The 26820-nt window shown below is 42.8% G+C and overlaps 1 protein-coding gene across 11 annotated transcripts in view; it reads left to right on the forward strand.

The window, feature by feature from the left end:
* Positions 1-26550, forward strand: part of camta1a (calmodulin binding transcription activator 1a) — a 330875-nt gene extending 304325 nt beyond the window's left edge. For 6 of the 11 annotated variants that reach the window (XM_086068103.1, XM_086068109.1, XM_086068107.1 and 3 more), the window contains 16 exons: positions 597-2875; positions 4336-4462; positions 4613-4747; positions 13058-13236; positions 15348-15544; positions 15642-15720; positions 15826-16174; positions 16258-16727; positions 17160-17338; positions 18792-19035; positions 19666-19737; positions 20792-20812; positions 20907-21106; positions 22141-22215; positions 22478-22508; positions 24487-26550. In XM_086068103.1, the coding sequence (XP_085924229.1) occupies positions 597-2875; positions 4336-4462; positions 4613-4747; positions 13058-13236; positions 15348-15544; positions 15642-15720; positions 15826-16174; positions 16258-16727; positions 17160-17338; positions 18792-19035; positions 19666-19737; positions 20792-20812; positions 20907-21106; positions 22141-22215; positions 22478-22508; positions 24487-24519 (4670 nt within the window). In that variant the 3' untranslated portion in view covers positions 24520-26550. The remainder of the gene's footprint in view (positions 1-596; positions 2876-4335; positions 4463-4612; positions 4748-13057; positions 13237-15347; positions 15545-15641; positions 15721-15825; positions 16175-16257; positions 16728-17159; positions 17339-18791; positions 19036-19665; positions 19738-20791; positions 20813-20906; positions 21107-22140; positions 22216-22477; positions 22509-24486) is intronic. The other 5 variants (XM_086068105.1, XM_086068104.1, XM_086068106.1 and 2 more) reach the window with 5 other exon arrangements.
* The last annotated feature ends 270 nt before the right edge of the window (positions 26551-26820 follow it).

Consider the following 26820-nt stretch of genomic DNA (forward strand, 5'->3'; position numbering starts at 1 on the left):
AAATAAGAAAAAAATGTTAAAGTGTTTTAAGTACCTAAGGTAGAAAAGTGATATTTATGTATTAACAACAGTAAAGACCTCAAACTTTCCCAGGGTGCTGAAATGGGTAGTTTTTACGCAATGCATTTAGGAAAATGTGCATATAGTAACCTTGTGGCATATTAACTCATTCGCTGCCATTGACGGCTATAGACGTCAAAAATTCATTTGAACTATTTCTATTTTCTATTTAACATGTGTTTCCACTTTTGTTAACAATAGTATGAAAACCTAGAGAGAAAAAAAATATTGTACATTTAGAACAGATATCAAATTTGCAATTAATCGCGAGTTAACTATCGAAGTTAATTAATTAATCGCCTGACACGATTAAAAAAAAAAGATTGTAAAAAAATATATTTTTTTTTTTTTATCGTTATTAATCGCATGACTTCACTAGTTAACTCACAATTAATCATACATTTTATATTTGTTCTAAATGTACAATAAAAATAAAAAATAAAGTACAGTAAACCATTTTTCAAAAGTTATTTTCCTCCCTTTTGTATGACCCCTCACCAATCCAAATCCTTTGCCTTGTTTCCTGTTACCCTCAGGCGCTGGCAGCAGCGTGCACCACAAATGCAACAGCGCCAAACACCGCATCATATCCCCCAAGGTGGACCCACGTACAGGAGCCTACAGCAGCGCTCACTCTGAAGTACAAAACAACGACGTGTCCGAGGGGAAAACTGAGCACAGCGGCCATGGTGGCACCAAAAGCTCCGGGGCAGGAGGAGGAGGAGCAGGTGGGGGCAGCGCCAGGGAGAAACGGAACGGCAAAGTCCACAAGCCCATCTTGCTGCACCAGAACAGCACCGAGGTGTCATCCACCAATCAGGTTGAGGTGCCTGACACTACCCAGAACTCGCCCGTGTCCATCAGCAGTGGCCTCAACAGTGACCCAGACATGGCTGACAGCCCTGTAGTGACCGGCATGAGTCATGTGGCCTCCGTCATGTCTGGCCTTTCCCAGAGGGTCTTCATGTCAGAAGTTGCCGGCGACCCCGTCTATAGCATGTCTCCAAATGGCGGCCCCAACACTCACCTCATGGGTGCAGATGCCACCTCCCAGGGTTTGGCGCTCTCTGTGACCTCTGACCGTCACAAGTTTGCTTTCCCCGGCGCAGCGGTGGGAGAACCTGGCAACACCGGCAACAGTCTTTCAATGTTGTCAGCAGCTGGGGTTTCGGAGGAACTGGTTCTCTCAAGCAGCCTGGACTCTGGGACCATCAAGATCCCGGAGACCAATATGAACTTTGACCCTGACTGCTTCCTGAACAACCCCAAACAAGGCCAGACATATGGAGGTAGTGCAATGAAAACTGAAGGAAACTGTGCCTCCTCCTGCAGGGTCAGTGGCAGCACCAACGGCACTCTGCAGAGCTCTCCCTCCATGACGGACAACAGCTACAGCTTCAGCTCAGCTTTAGTGAAAAACATCAAGATTGAAGACACTTCCTTTGAGCAGCAGCTGGCCAAGGAGAGTGGCTACCAGGTGGGGGCAGTAGTGAACTGTGGTAGCGGCATGTCTGTGCCACCTGGTGCCACTTCGGGTCAGAACAGCCTCACGTTGGCCCCGGCAGGATCCTTACTTACTTCTGGTGGTGGTTTAAGCCCGAGCACCACCCTGGAACAAATGGATTTCAGTGCTATCGATGCCAAACAGGACTACACGTCCGGCGCTTCTGCAGTGAGCTACGGTCAAGCTATGTCTAGTCCTCACATGCCACACCAGAACCGTTCGCCCAGTTTCTTCCTCCAGGATGCGTCTCAGTCCAGCCAGGCTCAGCAAGGGAGGGCAAGCATGGGCCAGAAAACACACCTGATGGAGCACAACACCCATGAATCTGGAGCTTACATGGGGCTGCATGTGGTGAAGACGGAATCTCCTGGTAGTAACGGTCACCTCCACCACCACCAGCAGGCCCAACATCGGGCCAACTGTAATGGAGGCTCACCAACAGACAGCACCGGCCAGACTGGATCCTTGCAGTTGCTTCAGTACCAGGGGAGCTACCCTGGGTTGGGCAATGAGCATGAGGAGGTTGTGGGTCTGGAACAGCCTGGCAGTGTGAGTTCTGGCCAGGCTGGAGCCTCTGAGAACAGAGCAGAGAATCTACTCAAGCCGGGAGATCAAATGCAGGCTTGTGTGGCAGGAAATGGAGAAGGTGCCATTGAGCACTATCTTCAGCCGTCAGATGGAGGAGGAGGAGGAAATGGTGGCGCAGGTGAAGGTATGGCACTTCACAATGGAAACGGAGATGGCAGCAGTCACACGCAACAGCAACAGCAGCTGCAGCCGCTCCTCCAGGGAGCCAGCATGGTCCAGGGACTCTACAACGCTGTTGCAGCTCACCAAGGCTTGGGGGGAGCAACCGCTAACGGAGTAGCAGGAGGGGCCGGCATGGAGATCAGCCTAGACCACTTTGACATCTCTTTCGGAAACCAGTTCTCTGACCTCATTAATGACTTCATCTCGGTGGACGGCAGCGGAACGGCCATGTCCGCCGGAGGAACCCTCTACGCTCACCAGCTCGTCACTTCACACAGCTCTGATGGTCAAAACACTGCCGCTGGGGGCCCGCAACAGGGCCAGGAGGATGCCAGGGGTTCTGGCTACAACCCGTCGGAGCTCTGCCTTCAATCATGCTGCAGCCCCCAGTCTTTGAGTGGGGGTGCGGGGGGAACCGCTGGAGAGGCAGGTTCACTGTCATACATGAATGTGGCCGACGTGGTCTCTGCAGCTGTGGCACATGGCGCTCTGGGCATGCTCCAGGCCACTGGGCGGCTCTTCATGGTCACTGACTACTCTCCTGAGTGGTCCTATCCTGAGGTGAGCGAATGTGCATGCTGTTTGACTACCTTAGATAGGGATAACATTGGTTATTAAAGATGCTACTTTTCTCCAAGAATCAAAGTGGTCATGTTTCCAGCAAGTCTTGTGATTTAGATTTACAATACAGTGTCCTCTATTGTGAATGGGAGAAATGATCAACGTGATATATTGTCTGACCACAAGATGGCAGTAAGGGCCAACATAAAGATTTCAGAACACTATTTGACTATAGATGTAATTTTCGGTTCTGTACGCTGGGTGGCAGCATACAATAGCTAAATTCAGGCTCTTTTTTACCCCCTTTTTTTTAACACTTGCAAAATACCGTACAGTGTAATGACTTAAATGAAGAGGTATATCCAATATATAGAGTATTGTGAATCCAAAATAATACTTACATAATGCTCAATTTTGAGTGTTTCTGTCACAGAGAGAAAGGTATTGATTGAACAATAAGTTTTTGTGGCTGCAGTTTGCACTGGTGTACAACTGCATTGCATCATATTGAGAGCCTAATTATCAAGTTACTCTGCTCCACTGCAAATAATCATACATACATCCAAGAATATTGCTATTCTACACTACCACAATAATACAGCACTTGTAATGGAACCATAATATTTATTAATTCATTTATTTTATTTTATTTAACCCTTATTTAACCAGGAATAGTCCCATTAAAAGACAGAATCTCTTGTGCAAAGGTGTTCTGGCCAAGACAGCAGCACAATAGTTCCAGTGTCCGCATAATAATAATAATAATAATAATACCTGGATTTATTGGCAACCAGTTCAGGGTGTACCCCGCCTACTGCCCGAAACCAACTGGGATAGGCTCCCCAATGAGGAATAAGCGGTTAAGAAAATGGATGGCTGGATTGATGGATAATAATAATAATAATAATAAGTAAAATACACATGAAGAACAAACATGACAACAGTTACAGTATGCAAATGATATACCAAAAAAACACATAATCGCCATCAGCGTTTGGTATAAGACATAATAATGCAGTGAAGGCCAGCCAACACTTTCCTATAAACTGCAGTGATGAGAATGAAAGCCTGAATACATTAAGTCTGCTATTTTTCTGAGAAGAGAGATTTGCAGCATGTACAAGATGTCTTTTTGCACCGGTAGTCCATTATCCAAACACAAGTTGCCTGTATGGAGAAAAGAAACCCAGTTCCACCTCAAGTTTCTTTGTATGTCACTCAATAGGCTGTTTAAATGACAACTAAAATTCCAAGAATGTGTAGACAAAACGCAAATCTAAAATGTTGTCATTTTAGTCTAATCGGGATTACAAAGCATAGCTGATGAACATTTTTCTGATCAAAACAAAAACAATGTCAATTATCCACACAGAAAAAGAGTTTTTGATTCAGGCCAAAGATATTTTGTGCTTCGAACGGCAGTTATTGCTGAGCTGATGAAATATGCATCTGTTTTGAAGGGTGGCGTTAAAGTGCTAATCACAGGGCCCTGGCAAGAAGCTGGCTCAAACTACAGCTGCTTATTCGACCAGATTTCCGTTCCAGCCTCTCTCATCCAACCGGGAGTGCTGCGTTGCTACTGCCCAGGTGAGATATGTAGGCTTATGCTAATTCTCTTATTTTACAAAGGTTATAGGTTACAAAAAGCCAGTCACGGTGTGATTTTTAAGCGAGAGTGTTCATATCGATTTGCGCACTATAGTCAAGATCTCCAACATATGCTCGCTCTCTCGTCAGCTCATGACACAGGTCTGGTGACACTCCAGGTGGCCATCAGTAATCAGATCATCTCCAACTCTGTGGTTTTTGAGTACAAGACTCGTGCGCTTCCTTCACTGCCCTCCTCTCAGCATGACTGGCTCTCACTCGATGGTAAGTCCACTTCACTCACCTTTTCTCAAACGTACTTTTCACATTGTTCAATATGAGTACGTTCTGTTGCTTTAGATTCGCTCTTGGTTTTCACCCAAATCATTTTTCACGTCATTCCTATTCAGACACGAGTAATAACAGATCAAACTAAAGTGCAAGTGCAACATGTTTATTCTCTGCCCACTAACATTATAATGTGATGTACCGCGGGTATGTTGATTTGAATGTTCATTTGCTCTCTGTCATTGTTAAATGTGTGTGCTGCATATACGGAATACAGTGAAGACCATAGGTGAGATATCTTGTTTCCCAGAACAACTACATAGTGTGATTATTGTGTTTTGGGTTGGATCATGCGGTCTTTGTATGGCGATGATCCTGTATTTGTCCCTTGTGAAAAGTTATCAGTTGATATCCGGTTGATTTAGCACTCTTATTTTGTCATATAGGGCTTTATTCTGTCATGTAGAAAGAGCATGGTCCAAGCTGGAGCAGGTCAAGGTTCTAAGTTAAGGTTTCTGATCTTAATCTTGTTGGAATTAACCATTTGCAAATAATACACCTAAAGGTTTTTGGTACTAATTAACTTTCATAGGAATGTTTTTATTGTGCTTTGTAAGTGTAGTTTATGTGCAGTATACTGTATATTCAATTACTACCTTATTTGAGAGATTTTACTTGTGTTGCCCTTTTTTACCAGTTGTAAGGATTTTTGTGGCGGTTGTTTTGGTCAATAATGCCAGCGTGTTGGGATTTCATATTGAGCAAACTGCAGTAAAAAGGCAACGCTGAAAAACTCTTGCATGAGACTAGTAAGGGGGGGACTTACATCCATAGTCATATCCATCACTCAGACACTGCAAGACATACATTGTTTTTTTTGTAGTATGAAGCTGTGCATGTGTGTGCGTGCGCAAAGGAAAAGCATTACTGCAGTGCCTGAGCATTGACAGGATAAAGTAGGACGTGGTGAAGTACGGGCTCCCAGGACAGCTGCATTGCAGACGGCCCTGGAGGGAGTGGGAGGGAGACGATGGCTCATACACGGCAGAACCAATGGATCCCTCCGCCATTCATAGCCGAATGCCTCAGCATCACTGGCTCATTCACAGAAGCCGCTGAGGAGGAGCTGGCTGACTCTGGGAAAAAGAGCAGCCCACCCTTTTACCTTACTTAGTTTAACTCCTTGCTTGCTATGTGTAGTAATTTGCTGTTAGCTCCTGCTTTGGTACACATTGATAATATTAATGAGAAATGTAGCTTTGTCTGTAGTGAGGCTCTACTGTACACATTGGGGACACCTACATCGTCAAAGATGCCACATCGACACTCCAGAGACATATTTATCATTGTGGCTGTTTACATTGGTGCTTAGTGAGAGCTATTGTTCATATTTCAAATACCTCATGTAAACAAAAAACAACATATTGTTCATTAAGTAATTATTATTTTTTTAAATCATTTTATCCACATTTTTGATGCATCTCTTTTATTATGATTTTACTATTTAATATTAAACTTCCACATCAGAACAGAAACACGTTTTGTGGATGTATATAAAAAAATATATATTCAGTGGCAATGGAATCTATTCAGAAAACACGAACCAGCTCTCACTTTGAATTTTGCAATCTATGGCCAAAATATGAGCATGCATCAGGACCACTGCCAGAGGGCAGATTCTTAAGCTTTATTTCCCCCTGAGCCAAGTTTGAAACCGAGCGTCTCTGCTAACTTTTCTCCCAAGTAGGGCAGACTGTGTCATTGGCGCATGTCGTCGTCATCCTCGCAGCGATCACGCAGCGCTTGTTCGCTTCCAATGCAGTGTGACTGAGTCAAAGTGCAGCCACCTGATTCCTAAAGGCGGCTGACGGACCCGTTTGTATTCAGTCCTCAGCGGTGTGCGTATGCAGCATGGCCAAGGAGGACGACTTGGTCTTGTGATAATGCTAATGGCACTGCTGCCTGCCTGCCTTGATTTGTCATAATGCAGAGTGGGGGAAGGGGCGCCTTTTTTCCCCCCCCCCCTTCCTCTGCAGCATTGCAGGTAGGGAGCCATGGGCAGGACACAGCCAGCATCGGTGCACATCTCTCCAATGAGATCCTGCGCTTCCAACCTTCTGGACCCAGGGTCCAGTGTGTGCGCGCGCGTAAATGTGTGTGCGTCTCGTTTAGCTGCAGCCGCACTACGAAGCGTGCAGACTGTTGCAAGCGGCACATTGAGCAACTGGGGTGGGCGTATTTGATTTAACTATTGCAAAGATGCATTTTAATGAGGCGGCACGGTACTCACAACGAACCTGTTTGAATGTTCCACGATTCAACCCGATGTTGTAAAGGCAGTAAACATAGAGAGGAGAGGGGGTGGGGGGGGGGGGGAAGAAGAACCCCACCACCGTCTGTTTACCGGCAGCACGTGTGCGCTAGTGTGTGTGCGTGCGTGTGAGGTGAAAGAAGTGGTGAAGAGGAGGAGGAGGAGGAGGAGGAGGAGGAGGAGGAGGAGGGAGCTCTTGGAGGAGTAGCTCACCGCGCTGCTCTCTCCCCTCACTTGTTCCATTGTTTGACTCCGTGGAGGAGGCTGATCGACGCTCGGGCCACACAACATGTACGCGGATGTGCTTTTGCTTCCTTTTGTCTGAGAGGCTGACCAAAATTTCTTAGATATTTTTTTTGTTATTTTTTTAAATTTGGAGTGGAATGCAGCCATGTCGCGACTCGCGTGGGTCAGGATACCGGTGACTGACACCTGCGCCTCCTAACAAACAAAAGGGGCGAGTTTTTGTTTTTTCAACTCGGTGTTTGGGCTGGACTCTACCCGATGGAAAATAAGATAGAAGGTTAGAAATTCAGGCTACGGTGTTGTCTTTTTTCAGGATTGTTGTGTATCGTGTGTGTGTGTGTGCGTGACAGAGAGAGAGAGAGAGTCAGAAGAAGTTGAAGTTGCATGCTGCTGTTATTGCTGTAACTGGGCTTTAAACAAAAGTCCAGTCAGTCCTCTGGTTGTAGTAGAAAAGTCTGGACTCACTAGCCTACTACTGCATGAAATCAAGCAAGCATTATCTTATTATTATAGCACCAAGATTTTCTTTTCTTTTTAATATTTCCAACCATTATTTATGCATCCCACAGACAGCCATGTCACATTTGATATTAGAAAATTCTCAAGGCACACCACAGAAGAAAATGTCACAAGAAGGATATAGCCTTCTGAAATTGAATTTTAAATTGCGATCTTGCTTTCAATTTACTTACTCAATGTTCGCCCGTTTAGTTGAACACAAAACTTGTTGGATGACTGGCAACAGGGTGATTCAAAGGTTTATTGTGCCTTCTGACATCTAGTGAAAAAGCATTTTATTGATCTTCTTGTCAATATATGTTGCTGACATAGATGAGCAAAGATACAACGTTTCTAGAAAAGCAAATCGTTTTCAGTCATACCAAAAAAGTGAAACTGAGTAACACCTGATGATCTCACAATGGTTGAGAATCACTGAATGGCCATTTTTTTTCCATCCGAAAACAAGTACCTGTACATCACAGGGCTACAATAATGTGGCAATGTTGGTGTGAGCACATTAGTACTACAGTTGTAGTACAGTACATGAGGTAATTGACTTAACAGTTTGGGAACTTGAACTATAATTGGTCCAGTTAACCTAATTTGATTAATTAGTCCAAATGTACACATGTTTGTGTTCTATTGTATTGTATTCTCTTCTAATCTAATCTATCTATCTATCTATCTATCTATCTATCTATCTATCTATCTATCTATCTATCTATCTATCTATCTATCTATCTATCTATCTATCTATCTATCTATCTATCTATCTATCTATCTACCTATCTATCTATCTATCTATCTATCTACCTATCTATCTATCTATCTATCTATCTATCTATCTATTTATCTATCTACAGCGACTTCCAACTGAATTTTTTTTGTCCTCGCTCTGCCTCTTGTGCTAAACTAAAAGCATTTAAAAAGCCCTATTATTTATTGATTGAACTATCAAGTGAATCTATTAAACAACGATGTGTGACTGTGACTGCTTGGTTAAGTGGTAGTGAGTGTGTATGCCAACAGCCAAGCAACATGGTAAACAATGCTGCTGACCAGGGTTAGCGACACAGTCGAGCATTTACAGTCTTCCGTCAGACACACCAATATGAAAATTTTTCTCATGAGTCCATGTGGGCCTATGTGTCTGCGTGGTATAATTTTATAGTGAGACACACTAATATAAAGTCGTCAGTGCCAAACTAAATGAACAGCATTATAGCTTCAATACATTTCAGAACCAGCTCATTATTGTCCTCCATTACAAGTGTGATGTGGAGTGACCTGTGGCATTGTATGGAGTCTTGTTGGAATTGTTGGGTTTTTGCGTTTCTTCTTCACAGTGGTGGCTATCATTATTTATTCATACTTTGTGGCAGAAATGTCTGAGAGGTTCCGATAAAAGCCATTTGTGGACAGTTGTATGTTGATAAGGTGCTCTTAGCAAGTTCCAAGTTGAGCTTTAGTCACATTTCATGCTGTGCACTGAAATCCTTGTCGGGTTAAATGGAAGGGGGCACCACAATGTGTAAAAAATAGAATTTCATCAAGATTGCACATCACTGGTCAGGCACTTTGTCCTGTCCAGACGTCATGCGAAAAAAATGACTCTTCTTCAAAGTTTCACATTAAATTATTTTTAGATTAGAATTTGATTCCTGCTTTGCACACATTATATGCGCTATTAATTTATGCACATTATATTATTAAGAATGTTGAAAGTCAAACTGGCCTGCTGCCCAAGACATAAAGCCAATTCTGTAGCAGTGTATTAGTGCAATGGTAGATGACAGTAAGTCCCCGTGGCACTCGCTCCTGGCATTTTACCTTTGCTGTGACAGAATCTATCTCTTCACTTTTCAGACTAGACCTGTATTGACCTATTTAGCTGGACAAATGCCAGGAGGCTAAGGGCCGCTCTCTCGTTGTTGCAGGACAAGCAACGCAATCACGCAGTGTGACCTTTGCTAACTGTTGGTTCTTGTTTCTTTATGATTCTGAATACCTCAACAGCATATGAAAAAGACAACGGAACAGGCAGAACATGGTGCAGCTTGGCAAGTATGCATCTGTTTGAAGTTGGGGTGCCGTACGTGCTGCTCACGTGAGAAACCGGCTGCAAGGAGATACAAAAATATTTTTCAAAGTATCCTATGATTGAACACATCTTCATTTGAAGATAAAATCTGCCTTAATCAAAGGTTCCATATTTGAGTTATTCAATAAATCATGGAGCTTCCTAAAGTTAATTCTCCGGTTGTGCCTTCTCAAACGCCACACAAGTTGCTTCTGAAATGTCAAAAATGTTTTTCCAACCTAACTTAGGACACTTTGTGCCCCGGCGCATCCTCTTCCCTTTGCCCTTCTCATCACCCCTTTTCTCCTCTCATCTCAGATCAACCGTATGCTGCCCTTGCATGTAATCACACACGCTGTATATCTTCCTTCTTTTCATCAGTCCTTTTAAGAGTTGCTGCCATGTCAAGAGACTGTCTGCATCATTATATACAGTCTCCTCTGCATGCAAAGTGCTTGAGTGACCTCTGAGAAAAGCAGTAGAACGTCATCACATGCTCCGATGCGGAGGCCAAGTTAGTTTCATCACGCTGCAAAAGTGTCTTTCCACATGGAGGCCGTCTGCAGGAAGCTGCCGGCTCGCAGGTCCACAGGGCCAGCGCAAGTGATTTCTTATAATGAGGATCCATGGCAAGCGATAAAATGACTCATTTGTGGTAGTGGTCGTAAATGTTCAGGCCCTTTGTCGGACAGTATTAAGTGGATTTTTCTTCATGTCCGCGCTGATAACGACCACTACATTAAAAGACTTCATTGGTGGCATTTTTCAGCGTCTTCAGGCGTTTATCTCTTGGATGGGAGACGTTTTACCCTCGAGAGGACAGGACGAGTAGTTTTGTAGTCCACTGTAAGAGTACTTAAAACGATTTATGTTGACTGTTCTCACCTTTGTTTGTATCCACTTGATTGAGAAAATTTAGAATGTGTCCAACTCCTGCAAAAAAAAAAAAAGCATGCATAAAGGAGTTAGTGTAATAATCACCATTGATCTGTGCTGTAAATAAAAACGAATAAATTGATGAATGAATGCCACAGTTTGCCCTAAATGTGGGCGAGTGAGCTCGTCTCCCATGCACCTCCGCAAACCCGAGAGTGGAAAGGCGCCGACGGTGTCACCGTGTTGATGCACTTCTGTTTGGCTGCTCACCTTCCATGTCTCCTCCCACTCGCCTCTTCCCCCATCCTCCCTCTGCAGTGGACGTGCATCGCATTCAGAGCAGCAGGCAGCAGGTGGAAATGACATCATCTGCACTGCAGCACACTGCAGCACTGGGCCTGAACAAAGACATGTCAGCGTGCGGCTAACTATCCGGTCTGCCGCGCCGTGGTTCCGTATCTGCCTTGACCTGTGTCAGCACGGGCAAGAGTGAGAGCGTAGCCTTGTATTGTGACAGGTTGCAGTGTTCTGACCTATCACAAGCCACAGCGCTCCAGATAAAGGAAAACTCAGCCTTTAGCAGAGGCTGCTAAATTGCCACTAATTACCGGCTCGATTGGTGAAGACGCTGTAAACATATGCGTCTTCTACAGCTCTGTTGATTAGACAGGTTTTCACAAAGAAGCACGAAGGAAAGCGACCTGAAGCTAATAGGCGCGGGGCAGCATGCTGTCACCAGGTGCAGCAATTTACCAGCCGCTGACATTATGTTTGCTTGTTTGACCTCCTTTACTGTGTGAGCTGACGTGAGAGTTCTTTTAAGCCACCACTGCTGTAAAACACAAATGCCACCATGTTGTGTTGTGAAAGCTCCCCACTTAGAGCCGCCAGGTCCCGTCTGATGACATCTACGCACCGAGACAAGGAGGAAGATTCATAGATTTTCGTTCCATGTTTTCCCTGTCTCCCTCTATTTTTTTGGTGTACAGTCCTTCTCCCCTTCATCAATAAGCCAATTGAAGACAGTGCATACACACACAGCCATGTTCCTGTCGCCTAGTTACCGCTCAGCAGCAGGTTTCCACAGAAACGGCCTCATAGTGGCTAAATGGGGAATGCTAATGCAGTCTCCGATACTCCCTACTGCAGTGGACGATGTGGACTCATCCCATTGCACTGAGTAGACACAACAATCATTGCATATGTGTGTTTGTGCAGTACAGGTTTAAAACTTCTAGCAAGACGTGATCCAATTCCTTCTTTTGCTAATTAGAAGTAGATATTCCTTCATGGTTTCACTTCTAGCAAAGTTCCTGAAGCCCAAGGAGCTCTGATGTGCTGATTCTCTGATTGTTTTTCCTTGAACAGTTTGTGTACAAGTTAGAACCAGAGAGGTTGTTTTTTTTTTCTCCTAATCACAGATCAATTTACGAAGGTCGTCCTTCTCAATTAGGGAGCGGAGCAGCGGGGTGCAGTGCAATGGGGGTGGGGGTACTTTAGTTTACCCCAAGTCATTTCGTACTTGATATATAGTAGCGTGCAAGATATTAGCCATCTCCTAAGCAGCATGTAAGCACTCTCAAGGCTAATGCACTTCCATCCTGATGTATGGAGCGCCTTTTTCTTCAAGGACTCTGGATATGCTTGTGATTGATTGGTAATGTCGCCTCTTATCCCTCGTATAGCGTCTGCTTATGGAAGGGGAGAGGGGAGTCAGGACTCTTTTGCTCTCATTGGTTGCATTTAATCAACTGGAGAGGCCTTCACTCGCACGCTCCCTGCAGAGTCCTGCGTGAATAGGGGGGGTGGGCTGAGGCCCAATTTAACATCATTGCTCAGCCTGTTCATCTTCTTGGGCTGCGTTGGACGAGAGCTGGAGAAAGCAGCTGTTTGGAAAGGGGAGCTCCATAATTGGTGATTGACGGATCTTGAAGGTACATTTTGGCAAAGCGTCTTGTTATGAGGAAGTTCGTGATGTATGCTATTGTTCTCACTCACTTCTCAGTCAGATTAATGATGATTATGATTTATGATGAGTTTTTAAGGGCTAGAAGAGGGACCTTGTTGTTTACTGCTTATGTCACAAATGGTTGATGGTTATGGTTCAAGGGGCTTCGGCAGCTCCACCGCTTGCTCCAAGCAACACATTTGCTGCCCACAGTGTGATTGTTCATCCTGGTCGGGATGCAATGTTGCGTGTGCGGGTACGACAGCGAACACATGCATTTGTTTTCACACTGAATCTAACCCATGGTCGTAAATGTGTTTCTCCTGTGTCCCACCACCTGGCCAGATAACCAGTTCAGAATGTCTATCCTGGAGCGCTTGGAGCAGATGGAGAGGAGGATGGCGGAGATGGCCAGCCACCAACAGCAGAGCAGTGCAGGGAGTGGTGGAGCTGGAGGAGGAACAGGAGGAACCGGTGGAGGAGGGGGGGCCGGCGGAGGGGGAGACAGCAACAGCCAGACTCAGGTAAACAGCTGTTGAGGCGACAAATAGCACACTATAAAACACTAATTGGCAAGACCATACCTTACCTTAACTGACTGTTCACCGTGCATACCACCACCCACATTCTCGGTTCCAGCAATGTCATTAAACTCATCATTCCCAAGGTTCGCACCATTTATGGTCAATTTTCCTTTCAATTTTCGGCCCCAATCGACTGGAACATCCTGTAGCATAAAATAAAACTCAAAATATCATCATTTAAAAGGTTAATGAGGGATAACGTACACGATCGCTGCCGCTATTTTTAGCCTGTTTTGGCTTTTTATTCACTCTGTGCTGTAATGTAATGTATGATGTAACTATCACACTGTACAGTGCGTTGCCTATTTATGTATGTATGATTTGCTTTTTTTTCTTGTTTTGTTTTACTGCTGTGTCTGCTGCCAAATAGGTAAAGCAAATGAGAATCTTTGTTCTCGATTGCCTTACCTGGATGGATGGATAAAATAATGTTTTTCTTCCGATGGACTTCAGTCAAAGTTGAAGCCCTCAAACACTTTTAATTCCAGACAATAGTGGCCCAGAACTGTCAGATGTCTGCTAGGAAGTTGAAGATAAAAAAAAAAATTTTGCTCTCAGCATGGCAATGAATAACCAAACATTGGAAATTAAATGGTTCGAGTTGCCCAGATCAAACTAAAGCAAATGTAAGAGGGCAGTGCAGCGATGCCCCTGCAGTTTGACACATTTGGGACACTTAGACAAGAAGAGTCCAAGTGCTATGCTGTCGTCCTGACCATAGAGACTAAATGCTGCCATGTCAATTTGTTCAGCTTTTTCTTTCTAGTGGAATTATATAGGTTAAAAATGAAATGATTTGCCATGTACACATTTTGTATCTAAAAGAAAACATTTTAACCAAGAGTGTCAAAATTAGTGCGCTAATTAAGTTCTTTTGACGCCACTAATTTATTTAAACGCGCGATTAATGACCACCCCTTACTTGGAAAGCCTGTATTGTATTCCAGTCGCAACGCAGCAGACACGTCCACGTCAAAATTTAGCAGCAATAAATGTAATTATATGCATATATTTGTGGAGACTGCGGTCAAGTTGTATTTTCCAATTTTACAAATGTGCCAATTTTTACAAGTTACTTCATGTTAAAGATTAGACAGCTCTTAATATGATGAATGAGCTGTCACCTTACAAATGCAATTATGCCATCTAGTGGCAGAAAAATGACCTCACCACAAATCAATATCACACTCGTTTTTTTTTACACTGATATACATCTTTTAATTTTAACTCAATTTTATGAAAATGCTGTATCAATGACTAAATGATGCAGCCATATTTCAATTAGTTTTAAATTCTAGTTCTACTTTTCTGTTAACAAGAGTATAAACAAATTCAGAATTTCACAAGTTACTTCATGTTTCATGCTTCACTGAGCTGTCTCCAAAGTCTTACAAATGCAATTATGCCATCTAGTGGCAGAAAAATTACTTAAACACAAATCAATATCACACTCGTTTTTTACAGTACACTACATCTTTTTTAATTTTAACTCAAGTTTATGAATTATTATGAAGTTACTCTATCAATGACTAAAATATGCAGCCATGTTTCTACTAGTTTAAAAATATTTCCACTTTTATGTTAAGAGTATGAAAACTTAAAACATATTTTACTGTACATTTTATTGTACATTTAGAACAGATGTCAATTGTGTGATTTTTTTTGAGAGTTAACTGTTGAAGATTAATTCAGATTAAAAACTGTAATCTGTAACTGTAATTTTAAAATTGGTGTTTTCACTGCCATTGTACATAGTCCTGTTTTCTAGAGATGGCATACTAAAATTCTACGTAAGCACAGTTCTTATGTGCCATTACATGACAAGACTGCATACAGATGCAATAAAGAAATAATGTAGAAGATTACTTCCATTATATATTATTACACTATTGCTTTCCTGTCTTATTATTAAAGCATCTAATTCCAATCTCTAGTTGACATTATTGGCGAACACAAAGAATAATGCACAAGCAACAGAGTAGAGTGACTGCTGTGTTTTTAGAAAGGGATGTCAAAGCACCAATAAAGCTTGAATCTTTTGTGTTTGGCAGTGTGGCTCTGGCCCAGTGCAGGCCAACAGCTCGTTCGAGAGCCGCGTCGTTGTGGTTTGCGAGAAGATGATGAGCAGAGCTTGTTGGGCCAAGTCCAAACATTTAATCCACTCTAAGACTTTCCGAGGCATGACGCTCCTTCACCTGGCTGCTGGCCAGGGCTACGCCACCCTGATCCAGACGCTCATCAAGTGGCGGTGGGAACAAAATACTGACGATACACGGCGATGTTTTTGGCATGTGGGTTTGCGTGTTATTTGATTTTTTTTGTTTTTGTTATTGTCTTCATTCCAGCACCAAGCATGCTGATAGTATTGATCTGGAGTTAGAAGTGGACCCTCTCAATGTGGATCACTTCTCCTGCACACCTCTGGTAAGAGAGCTGAGCATCTTTAGCTTGATTGATGATGATAACATGCACTTGTGCGATAAAATCCGCTCCATCTGTCTCTTTCCTGCTCTTTCGCAACTGTGCCAGATGTGGGCATGTGCGCTGGGTCACCTGGAAGCAGCTGTGGTCCTGTACAAATGGGATAGACGGGCCCTTGCGATTCCGGATTCTTTGGGCCGTCTACCTCTTTCCATTGCCCGCTCACGTGGTCATACCAAATTGGCTGAATGTCTGGAGCAACTGCAGAGGGAGGAGCAGCAGCCACCAGCTCCACTCCCCCCCACAACTCGCATGTCTTTCTCACCAGCGCCCGACACCCCCGCTACAGACAGCTGGATGCTCAGCTGGGCGAACGAGAATGTAGTAGCACCCGGTGGCAAGAGAGGAGGTCCCGCTACGACGACAACCACATCCAGTAACACCAGCCACAATCCAGGCTCGTAGATTTTTGGGTTTGCTTTCTGAGTCATTTTCTCTGCATTGCTGCAGCTAACATTAAAATTGTGTCTTGTTTTGCAGACTTGAGGAGGCCCAGGTCAGAGCCTTCAAGCTACTACAGCAGCGAGAGCCACAGAGACCTCCCGCTAGCTAAAAAGCATAAACCCAACCCACAGCAGTTTCAGACGCGGCCCGACAAGGCCATATCTGTTCCTCTCAGCCTGGAGCAGCAGCAGCTCCACAAGCTGTCCTCGAGCCCCAACAGCCAGTCATCAGAGAACCTGGACAAGACTCAGTCTATAGGAGGTAGCACGGGGACAACCAGATGGGCCACCAGGGAGAGTTTCTCCAGCAGCAACATGGCGAGGAAAGGCCTGGGGGTCGGCGGAAGCAGCAATTTGGGGAAGGAAAAGCTCGTCACCCGGTTACGCCAGCGGGAACAGCTCGGCATGCTGGTCATGGCAGACAGAAACATGGCTGACACAGAAATGTTATCCTATCGGGATGATCTTGAGAATCACGACTGTCTCACGCAGATGGATGACCTACAGGTGAGAGTAATTTCTTTACTATGTTAGGTCAGATAGAATCTCTAAATTTGACCCAAAAGACACTTGCACTGGATGTATGCTATCACACATAAAACCAGCACCAGTGGTTCTTTACCTCAGTTTGATCGGCAACCCCAGGGGTTCGGTAAGCCGGTTTCAGGGGTTAGGTTAAGGTCAAGACACACACCCAACGTGTTGGCCTGTCTTTGCTGCAGGAAATTTGGTGCGATCAGTAGTCGGCTTTTGAATGTTGTGATGCAATCTTTATTGTTTTAATCTCTTGATAATAGGCAAAGTGCCACTATTCTGATCTTGACGAGGTCCACTGGCATTCGAATCATCGCAGATCCAAACAGTCGACCTCCCTTGTCGAATACTCGATGTTCTTTCAGCATCAGCCAACAGTCGTGCATGTTTGTGTCAACAAAACAGGCAAATATGATGACTCTGGCTGAGCAGATCATTGAAGCAACGCCGGAGAGGATCAAGAGGGAGCACTTTTCTTCGACAGACTCTTTGCCAGTAGACACATCAGGGGTTAGCAACACCATGAACTGGCTGGCCAACTACCTGGGAGATGTTGAGCAGCTGCCCAGCATCTTACACTTACGGTATGGAGTGACCTTGGGTAGAGGCTAGCATGTGTGTGTGTGTATGTGTTGCTGCAAAATGCCTTCCTGGTATCAATATGATAATACTTATGATATAATGTGATATGATATGATATGATATGATATTTTTAATTAATCGCTTAGTAAAAAGGGCTTTTTTTAGCTACATTTTTTCCCTGCCAAATTTGAAGAGCACCGGTTGTGTGTTAATTCTTTTGACATTTAATGTTATGAGGACGTCTTCAACATTTTTTGGCCCACTGCACACGCTCATCCTCCTCTTTTTCTAATCAGTGAATGACTTGCATGATTTAAAATGGAGAAAAAAATGACCCCAATATTTTGACATGAACAAATATTCAAAATGTGATATGCAAACATTCATTAAATGCTTTACTTTAATGCATGAAATGATGTTTATCGCTCAAACAACCTGTGCTACCTTAAACGTAGCCATCCGCTGTCACGCTAAAGGATAATCTATGGTCAAAATGAATAGTGCGATTAATCTGCGTTAATTCATGATTAATGCGATAATTTTTTGTGATTAAATAATCAATTAACGCTTTAACTTTGACAGCACTAATATATATATATATATATAGTCCTCATCTTCTGTATCGGAAACGAACAGCTGGGCTAGTTGTCCATCAAACACGCCAGGTTCTCTCTTATCATTGTAGTATTGTCAGAATCAGCCTCGTAACCATGCGGCTCCTCCGAAATGATGCCGGCTTTTGCCAAAGCTCAAACATGCAACAATCCATTCACAAATTGTGACATAACTCGCTCTTGCAGTTCAATAAAGCAAAAGCAGAGAGCACAAAGACGTCCAACTATATCTTATACAGCTCGTCAAAAAATTAGAATATCCTCAAAAAGTTTAACATTTTGGGGGGAAAAAGTTCACATTTTTTGACATCCTGTTTTTGTGGGTTTTATGAGCTGGAAGCCCAAATAATGTAAAAAATAAACAAATAAATACTTGTAATCACTTAAGTGGTGGGCCCTAAATATATATTCTATGAAATTTGACGAGCACCTGTATCCAGGGAACCCGGCCCTGTTTGAAGACTGTCAAGCATGAGAAACCGAAAGACTTGAGTTGAGTCTTTCGGGTTCTCATGCTTGCCGGTCTTCAACCAGGGCCGGATTTCCTGTATATAAGCAATGTGTCGGCAAAAATGCTCCCACACAGACAGTCTATTGGTGCGCTTACCGAAGTAGTACAACAACGTTTACAGATTGTGGAACTCGGTGTACACAAAAGGCGCACCTCACTATTGGGCGCGCCGTCGATGTTTGAGCAAATGTAAGACTTATATAAGTGCGCCTCATATTCGTGAAAATACGGTAGGCGCAGTTCTATCTCAGGTCATGGTCAGTGACTGCACTTTGACAATGAGCATACAGAAAACAGATATAACCCCCCCTGGTGCCCTTCTTTTGACAGATCTCTGTATAATGACCCCTTGACCCCATCGTCCAACCCCAGCCTGAGTCCTGGGGGTTCGCCACTGGGAGAGGGGCCCTTGGAGAGGCCCACGCTTCAATCACCGGCAGACTGGAGTGAGTTCATCAACGCTTCCAATAGCAAGGTGGAGCGAGACCTGGCCCAGCTAACTCTGTCCGACCCAGAACAAAGAGAGCTGTACGAAGCTGCCCGTCTCGTTCAAACTGCCTTCCGCAAGTACAAGGTACAGGCCCTCCCGTTCGGATAGCTGATGTTGTGTGTGGAAACCGTGTACTTGTAGTATTCATGCAGTTTTGGAGAGACGTTGATGGGTTTGCTTTTATTTGCTCCCAAACTAGTGGGGAACTGTGACCTCTGAAGTAAAGGTCCTTTTTTTTGTGTGGGAATGCACTGTTTCTTGTCAAACTGCACACGTTCCTGTCTTATGATTTCCTTCGCTAACTCACACATGACAATATAAACAAAAATGTCACTAGGGATCTCAGCATGAGAAAATGCTTGTGCAGAGCATGTTCTTTTGCATTGTCCTCCATATTGCTACTCCTGGTAAACAGCTGTCTCTGCTGTTTGGTGAACGGAGCCTGCTGCCGCTTGTTGTCTCCCCCCGTTCTGTTCCTCACTATTTTTACTTTCTTTCATATGATCAAATGTTTGCTGTCTTTTGTCATCTATGGTGCCTGTCTTATCTACAAGCTAATACCGAGGGGGACGCTCGGCTTCCTCTCCGACTCGCGGCTTCCTACTGAGGCTCACGTGAAGACGCCAAGAGACTGGACGGAGCCACTCGTACCTAAGGTGGCAAATAACAGGTTATGATTCGGCCTCTGACCCATCCCGCTCTACTCTCCAACAGGGGCGGCCGCTTCGAGAGCAACAGGAAGTAGCTGCTGCTGTTATTCAGCGTTGTTACAAGAAATACAAACAGGTAGGATCGTTTGCGTTCAAGTTGGGTTACGCTCTACAGTGGAAAAGACAGACTCAAAATGGATTAAGCAATAAATCTCATAGGAAATCATGTAAGTCCAATTAAACCATTGCGGGCACTCAAAAATATTAATTTAGAGAAAATAGCTATAGTTTAATATATTGAACACAATGTGAAATAAATATAAATGACTCGTAAACTAACATGAGGCATGTCTTTTTCTATAGAGCTAAAGATCTTGGGTGGGAAGGGGGGGTGGGGGAATTGCCACATGTTGTGGCTCATTGAGCAGTCACACTCAATAGATGAGCTCAAAAACTTGAAATGCTTCCAATGAACACGCTCACGTTTCCCGCTCACTCAGCAACACTCACTTTTGCTTGTACGACAACATATTTGGGGGAGGGGGTAATGTGTCAAACTTGCATACAAAACGGGGTTCCACTGTGCTTGTTTCCCATTTTTTGTCACTGACTCAACATACAAGTATCTTATAACTAGGGTTGTCAGGCGATTAAAATTTATAATTGTAATTGATCGCATGACTTCAATAGTTAACTCGCGATTAATCGCAAATTTTATATCTGTTCTAAATGTACAATGAAACGTACAATGTTTTTTTCTAATAATTCTAATAGACATGTGACTGCATCTTTTAGTCACTGATGCAGTAATTTGATAATAATTCATCAAATTTTGTTAAAATTCAAAAAAGATGCACTGTAGCCTACTATAAAGACGAGCTATTTAATCTTTACCGTGAAGTAACTTTTTAAAATTGTCAAATACAACTTGACCCCAGTTTTCACAAATATATGCATTGTTATGAAATTTATAACTGCAAATTGTTGACATGTCTGCTGCATTGCGACTGGAATTCTCCCAGTAGAGGCTTTCCAAGTAAGGGGCAGTCATTAAAAAAATAAAATGGTGGTGTTTAAGGAACTTTCAATTAACTTAAAATGAATGCACAAATTTTGACACCCCTGCTTAAACTCATTGTTGCATCACCACAGTGGCTTAATTAACAGTACATATTTTTCCTTTATGCAAGCTTACATGGATAGCCTTGAAGGTAAACGTCTTCACAACCAGCACCTCAAGACGTTCCCAAAACCAGCCCAGCGTTCACTCAGCATGATGTTTTCGTCTCGTTCTTCGTTTTGCAGTATGCACTTTATAAGAAGATGACGCAGGCCGCCATCCTTATCCAGAGTAAATTCCGAAGCTACTACGAGCAGAAGAAGTTCCAGCAGAGCAGGAGGGCCGCCGTGCTCATTCAGCAATACTACCGCAGCTACAAGGAGTTTGGCAGGCTCAAGCCTCACCACCGCGGGGCGGCCGCTGCCCTGGTGCAGCACAAATTGAGGTAGAAATATCATGAATGAAATGTGGCTCCACAAGATTTGCTCAAAGTCTGCAGTTAATGGAGCTCACGAAAGGGTCAAAGAGTTTATTATAGTTTTCAATCACTCAATTTAGGCAGACTGGCTCTTGTCAAAATGTCACTGGAATATTATTTGTTATTTGTTAGTACGCTCGATAAAACCTCCCTGCGAATCAATTGCAATCGCATAGTAGCAACACCTTTGTATACAGTGTACCCCAGTGGTAAACAATCTCAGGAATCCTAACCTGGGGTTGGCAAAATCTTTTGTCTTTAATTAAGTTTCATTGTTTTAAAAAACTGTTTCAATACTTATAATAAAATATAAGTATATCGTATCGTATCGTATAAAACATACTGTAAGTAGTGCACAGGCTCCCTCTGGTGGTACGTGAAAGTATTACTCAATTAATATTGTAGTGGCTTAATATTATAGTGGCTTAAGCTTAATTTCAAATCCATCTATCCATCCAACCAAACAAATACTGAAATGTGTTAAGCTTTATGTAGTTTAAAAAATTATATTAATAATATTTTTTTGTTACATCAATATACAGTAGTACTTTTTTCTCTACACTTAAGCGCAGTGTTAATGTTCAAACTGTGTCTAAAATTACAGTGGCTTACAAAAATATGAAATATACGGTACTCTTTGGGAACAAAACCCGATGATGGTTGTTGGTGTAAAAAAGAAATTGAGAGCCAGTGTTTCTAAAGCAGCTATTTCTTGCTAATTTAGCTTTGAGCCACGTTAAAGCTCTGATCTGATGAATCTGTCATCTCTGTATGCGGAAAGTCCGATTTTTGTTTTTTAAACTCACTTTCCTCGTTTATCTTTCACCATATTATTACAATATTGGAAAAATATGACTATTTTGTAAGATTCTCAGAAAACATTACAGATTTTTTTTTTTTTGATGAAGTTTGTTATCCCATGGTGTAAAGAACTGTGTATAATTTAATTGATTATGTGTCACCTTATTGAGCTTTTCTCCACGTTGTTTGTTTTCCTCCAGAAGTAGTCTGCTCACAAAGAGGCAGGATCAAGCCGCCAGGAAGATCATGAGGTTTCTGCGTCGCTGCCGCCATAGGTAAAGTCCCAAACATGAACGTTCACGACATGTTACGTAAAACCTCCATTTTGCTAATCAGCTAAAATAGACCGCACATTTTCATGACCTTATGACGAGTCTTTTTTTTTACCGTGTGTTATTTTGGTTGGATGCGGTTCGAAGCTTCAGACCCCCCTCTCCTCTCACTGTAATTGGCCCCCCACCTGTGCTCGCACCCCTGCTGCAGAGAGCCTACTGTGTGCTAATAGCTGTCTGGTATTGTTTTGCTGTTTACGCCAAGCCCCTTGATGGACCATAGACTGTTCAAGCGGGTGAGTGCTGCCTCAGCAACTCAGTTCGTGCCTCTTTCTCTTATTTCTCTCTCTCTCTCTCTCTCTCTTGCTCGCTCTCTCTCTCTCCCTCTCTCTCTCTCCCTCTGTCTATCGCTCTTTAATAATACAACGATCTCCTCCTGCGCTCTCGGCCTTTGCATTTTCTCCCGCTCGTTTTCTCCTTTGCTCTCTGCCTCTCTCTTTCCTGCCTCTCTTCCGACCCAACGTCCTCCTCCATCACTTTTGCTTGATGCCTGCTTGCATGAGGGCTGCCAGCCGGAGCCACAGGTGTATTGAAAAGCTCCGAACAGAGCCAGCCTTTTGTCAAACTAACAGAAATGGTGCGACAGGCCTTTTTCTCTTCACCTGTCTTTCTCTCCTTAGATCTTGGTTTCATTTCAGTGGTTTACACAGAAAGACAGCCTGAGAGAGCGCGGGGGATGCTTTGTTTTAATTTTATTTTTATCACGTATTATTCTGCTGCATGTCAAGTGTTGACAACTTAAAGCCTGAAGGCATGCTATGGGCCTGTTGTCTTCTCAAGTTGTCTCTCTTTTACTGGCTGGCTGTATGTCTTGTTTCTTGCCACTTGACAGACGTAGAAAGTCTGAAACCATCCTGTTCTTGGAAGGCCACAACTGTTTAAAGTTTAAACTGTCGGGTGACAAATTAAAGGAGCAACCAAACACAATTGTTATCGGGAATATTCCCCTATCTAGCTTTCAGTATTATAAGCAGATAACACTGTCTGGAATGTTCGATAGTTTGAGTTTAGAAACACACATAGAATCATCTACATTTAGTCATGTTTTTCCATTCATGTTCCTTTAACTCGTCACCCTTCTGTTGATCTTATCTGCAGAAATAAGCAGGCAGGAATGTGCAGCATCCTGCACCAGACAATCGTCTGTGCTATATTGTCTAATAGGTCGCACGGCGAGGAAAGCATATAGGTCAGAAAGAAAAAACAATAGATTCCTCTCCCCGCTGGGAGAGCAGTAATGGATTCTTACCTCCAGGGAGTACATCAGCTCAGCATGAGAGGATGCAGCACACACACACACACACACACACACACACACACACACACCCCCACACACACACACACACACACACAAGCTACATGCAGTGGCACATGAATGTCACAGTGAAGAAGAAGCTGAAACCAAGATGGTTGATAGTTAAGGATACATTCAGAGGGGTTTGCTTATGTCAGAGTGACACATCTCTTCTCTGCAGGCCAGCAATTAAATATGGGAAATGAAAATATTGGACCCATAAAAAGTCATCCCTGACTGAATGTCTGTGTATTTATTATTTTATTAATATTAAATAGATTACTTTTTTTTTTTAAATGTATCATCACTGATCAGCAAAGTACTCAATTGCTACATTTTGCACACAGTAAGTTTATTTCAGGTGGAAAAGAAAAACATACAAAATAGGAAGGCAATAAAAGCACAGTGGTGCCTTGAGATGAGAGTGACTGCACTTAGGAATTTTTCGAGATACGGACACATTTTTTGCTTTGAGATACAAGTTTTGTATGGTGACAGTTGAACTCAACTCACTCTTGCTATAACAGATTCATTGCATTTCCATACATTTCAGTGGGCACGGATGATTTGAGATAAGAGTTTTGTTTGCAAGTGTGATCACAAAATGAATTCAACTCATTTCTCAAGGTGTGCCACTGCAATCCTAAATTAATATCAACTGAAAAGCAATTTACTATAATGAATTTGTAGATTGTAATATTAACATAAAAATGTACACGCTGTGCCAAAAATCGGATCATAAGAATGAATGAATGCAAATGCAAACCTTTTTTGCATTTCAGATGTTGAGTGTGATCTTGTGTTGTAATGACCAGCACTTTTTTTCCCCAACAGAGCTACCGTCCATCTTGCAGGTGCCGTCGGTGTTGACATTGTGAGCGAGGTTTCATTCATGTTCATTCTCTGTGTGTGTGTTGCAGGGTGAAAGAATTGAAAAGGGCCAGGGAACATGAACCCGCTCAGAAGCCCCCCCTCGCAATGTGACGTCACTCCTCGAACGCCTCCTTTTTTTGGGGGGGGGGGGGGGGACCCATGACATTTATCAGGAGTAGTGGATGAAAAATAGCATCAGTGCAAAGTGCAATGTCACTATTGTAACACAATTTTTCCCCACACACACACATTCTCACTTGGAAAGTTTCACCTTCTACTGAGGGATTATAAACTTGTGGGGGAGGGGGGGTGCTGCAGACAGCTGCTTCATGGCATTTTTTTATTTATTTTTTTTGCACCTTTTCCCGGACATGATGAAAGAAGACAACAACGGACAAGCCTGTCAAGATCTCACACCATATAAGGAGACCATGCTGGAAGACTCTTAATTGTTTTTTGATATATTTTTTTCCCCCCCTTTCAACAAAACTATCATCCACACACATAATCAAGGCATCTCAACAGCTCATCGCATCCCGGAGTGTTCCGCCCCGTCTCTCGGCCCACACAGTTGAATGTAGTGGACTCGGAGGGGGGGGGTTTAACCGTGACGCAAACGGGGGGTCAAATAGTTGCCTGTTGTTACTTGATGACTTGAATTTGTTCCATGCTGTTTGTCCCTTCATGTCTAATGTATCAGTGACCTGTATCTCCAGGTTCTGTGTTGTAGAATCCAATCCCAGAAGAAGAAAAAAAATGCATGACCTATGGCTAAGTAAAGTCTTTGCTCGTGTGTTTTATGGTCTTTCACAGCAGGCTGAGCCTTCATTGTCTTTGTTGACTCACTCTTTTTTTTTTCGTTGTTGTAACAGTCGGGGTCGTAGGTCAGGTTACGTTTGTTTTTCAATGAACTTCAGAGCCTGCCAAGGCTTTTGAGGGGAAGATCACATACATTGCCTTGACATCTTAGAGATTCTTTGACGGGTCGCTAAGATTGTCCCAAAATAGGGGTTTGACAAATCCATATTTTTGAGAATTGAGTGAACATTTCTGTATATAAAGAAGGCTGGAAGTATGTAGGAATAAAAAAAAAAAAACATTTACCCAAAGGGGATTGTATTTTAGAAATATATTATTTTATCCATTAAAAAAAATGGGCCAAAAAGAGGTATGAGACAAAAACTAATATTTGTATAGTTTTCTTTGAATGCCTAAGAAGTACAGATGTATTGTTTGTAAATAGTGTACATAACTGGGATAAAAATGAGTTATGTGCATGTAAAGTAAGAAGAGTCAAGGGTGGGAGAGGGGGACACAACAAAGCAGTAGTGGCTATGCTCTGTAAAATGAAAACAATTTCACTATTGGAGTATTTTATTTTGATTGTTTGAAGAAAAAAAAAGAACATTTTCCTAAAGCATGTGATTAATGCCATATGAAAGCTCCAACTAAACTACTGTCTGTAAAGTTAGGGAAAGTCTGTAAAAAATCACCCTAGTATGTTTACCTTCCTGTTTTTTCCTTGTATTCATGTCAGGCTACCCAGAATCCTTTGCCAATGGTGCCGAGGAACGTGAATGCTACATAGCTTAGAAAACATCATTTTTGCAAGGCAGGCAAACTCACAGGGAAATACGTATACTATCACGAGATCACGACAATAATAATAATAATAATAATAATAATAGTGCACACTTTTAACAGGGAATCATATTTAAGAAGAAAGCATTATATAACCACTATCACTCAATATCAGAGTTTTATTTTGGTTTGTTTTTACAAAAGGAATGTGATGAGTTATCATGTGGCGTTTTTTAAAGATTGTAAATGGCAGCCTTGACCAAGCGGTTTCTTTCGTCTTCATCCAAAATATTTTGAAATATGGCGTGCAGTGTTGCACAGTATTGATTAAAAAGACATCATCCAGTATTTCATTCTTGATCAAGGCTGCCAAGTCCAAAGTGAACTTAATGCTGTATTTTGTGTACAAAGGTCGATAGTTCAAGCTGAAACTCATGTAGCATACTGTGCACGGCTGCGTTTCTTTGTCAAGCAGCCTAAGGTGCTACTATTATTTGATCCAGAATTGAATATTAAAAATACACACTCAATTTGTGCACAACTATAGTCAATAAGTATATTTTGCATTTTAGTGTCTGTTTGAATGTTTAACAAAATATTTGGCAAAATAGATCTTTCTGTGTTTAACTCCCCCTCTAATTATGATTTAGTCCATGTTTATGTTGAAAGTGCCTATTCATCCAAGGTCACGCCGATCAAAAAAGACTTGTTTTTGTCCATTTGAGTTACACAGATCATCATTATGACCTTCCACTGGCCGTAGCTAGAATACGATATGGAGAATTCCGAACATCCGTGCA

Source organism: Leptonotus elevatus, chromosome 2 (assembly GCF_054856555.1).
Source record: "Leptonotus elevatus isolate MCC_2025b chromosome 2, RoL_Lele_1.0, whole genome shotgun sequence".
NCBI classification, from domain to species: Eukaryota; Metazoa; Chordata; class Actinopteri; order Syngnathiformes; family Syngnathidae; genus Leptonotus; species Leptonotus elevatus.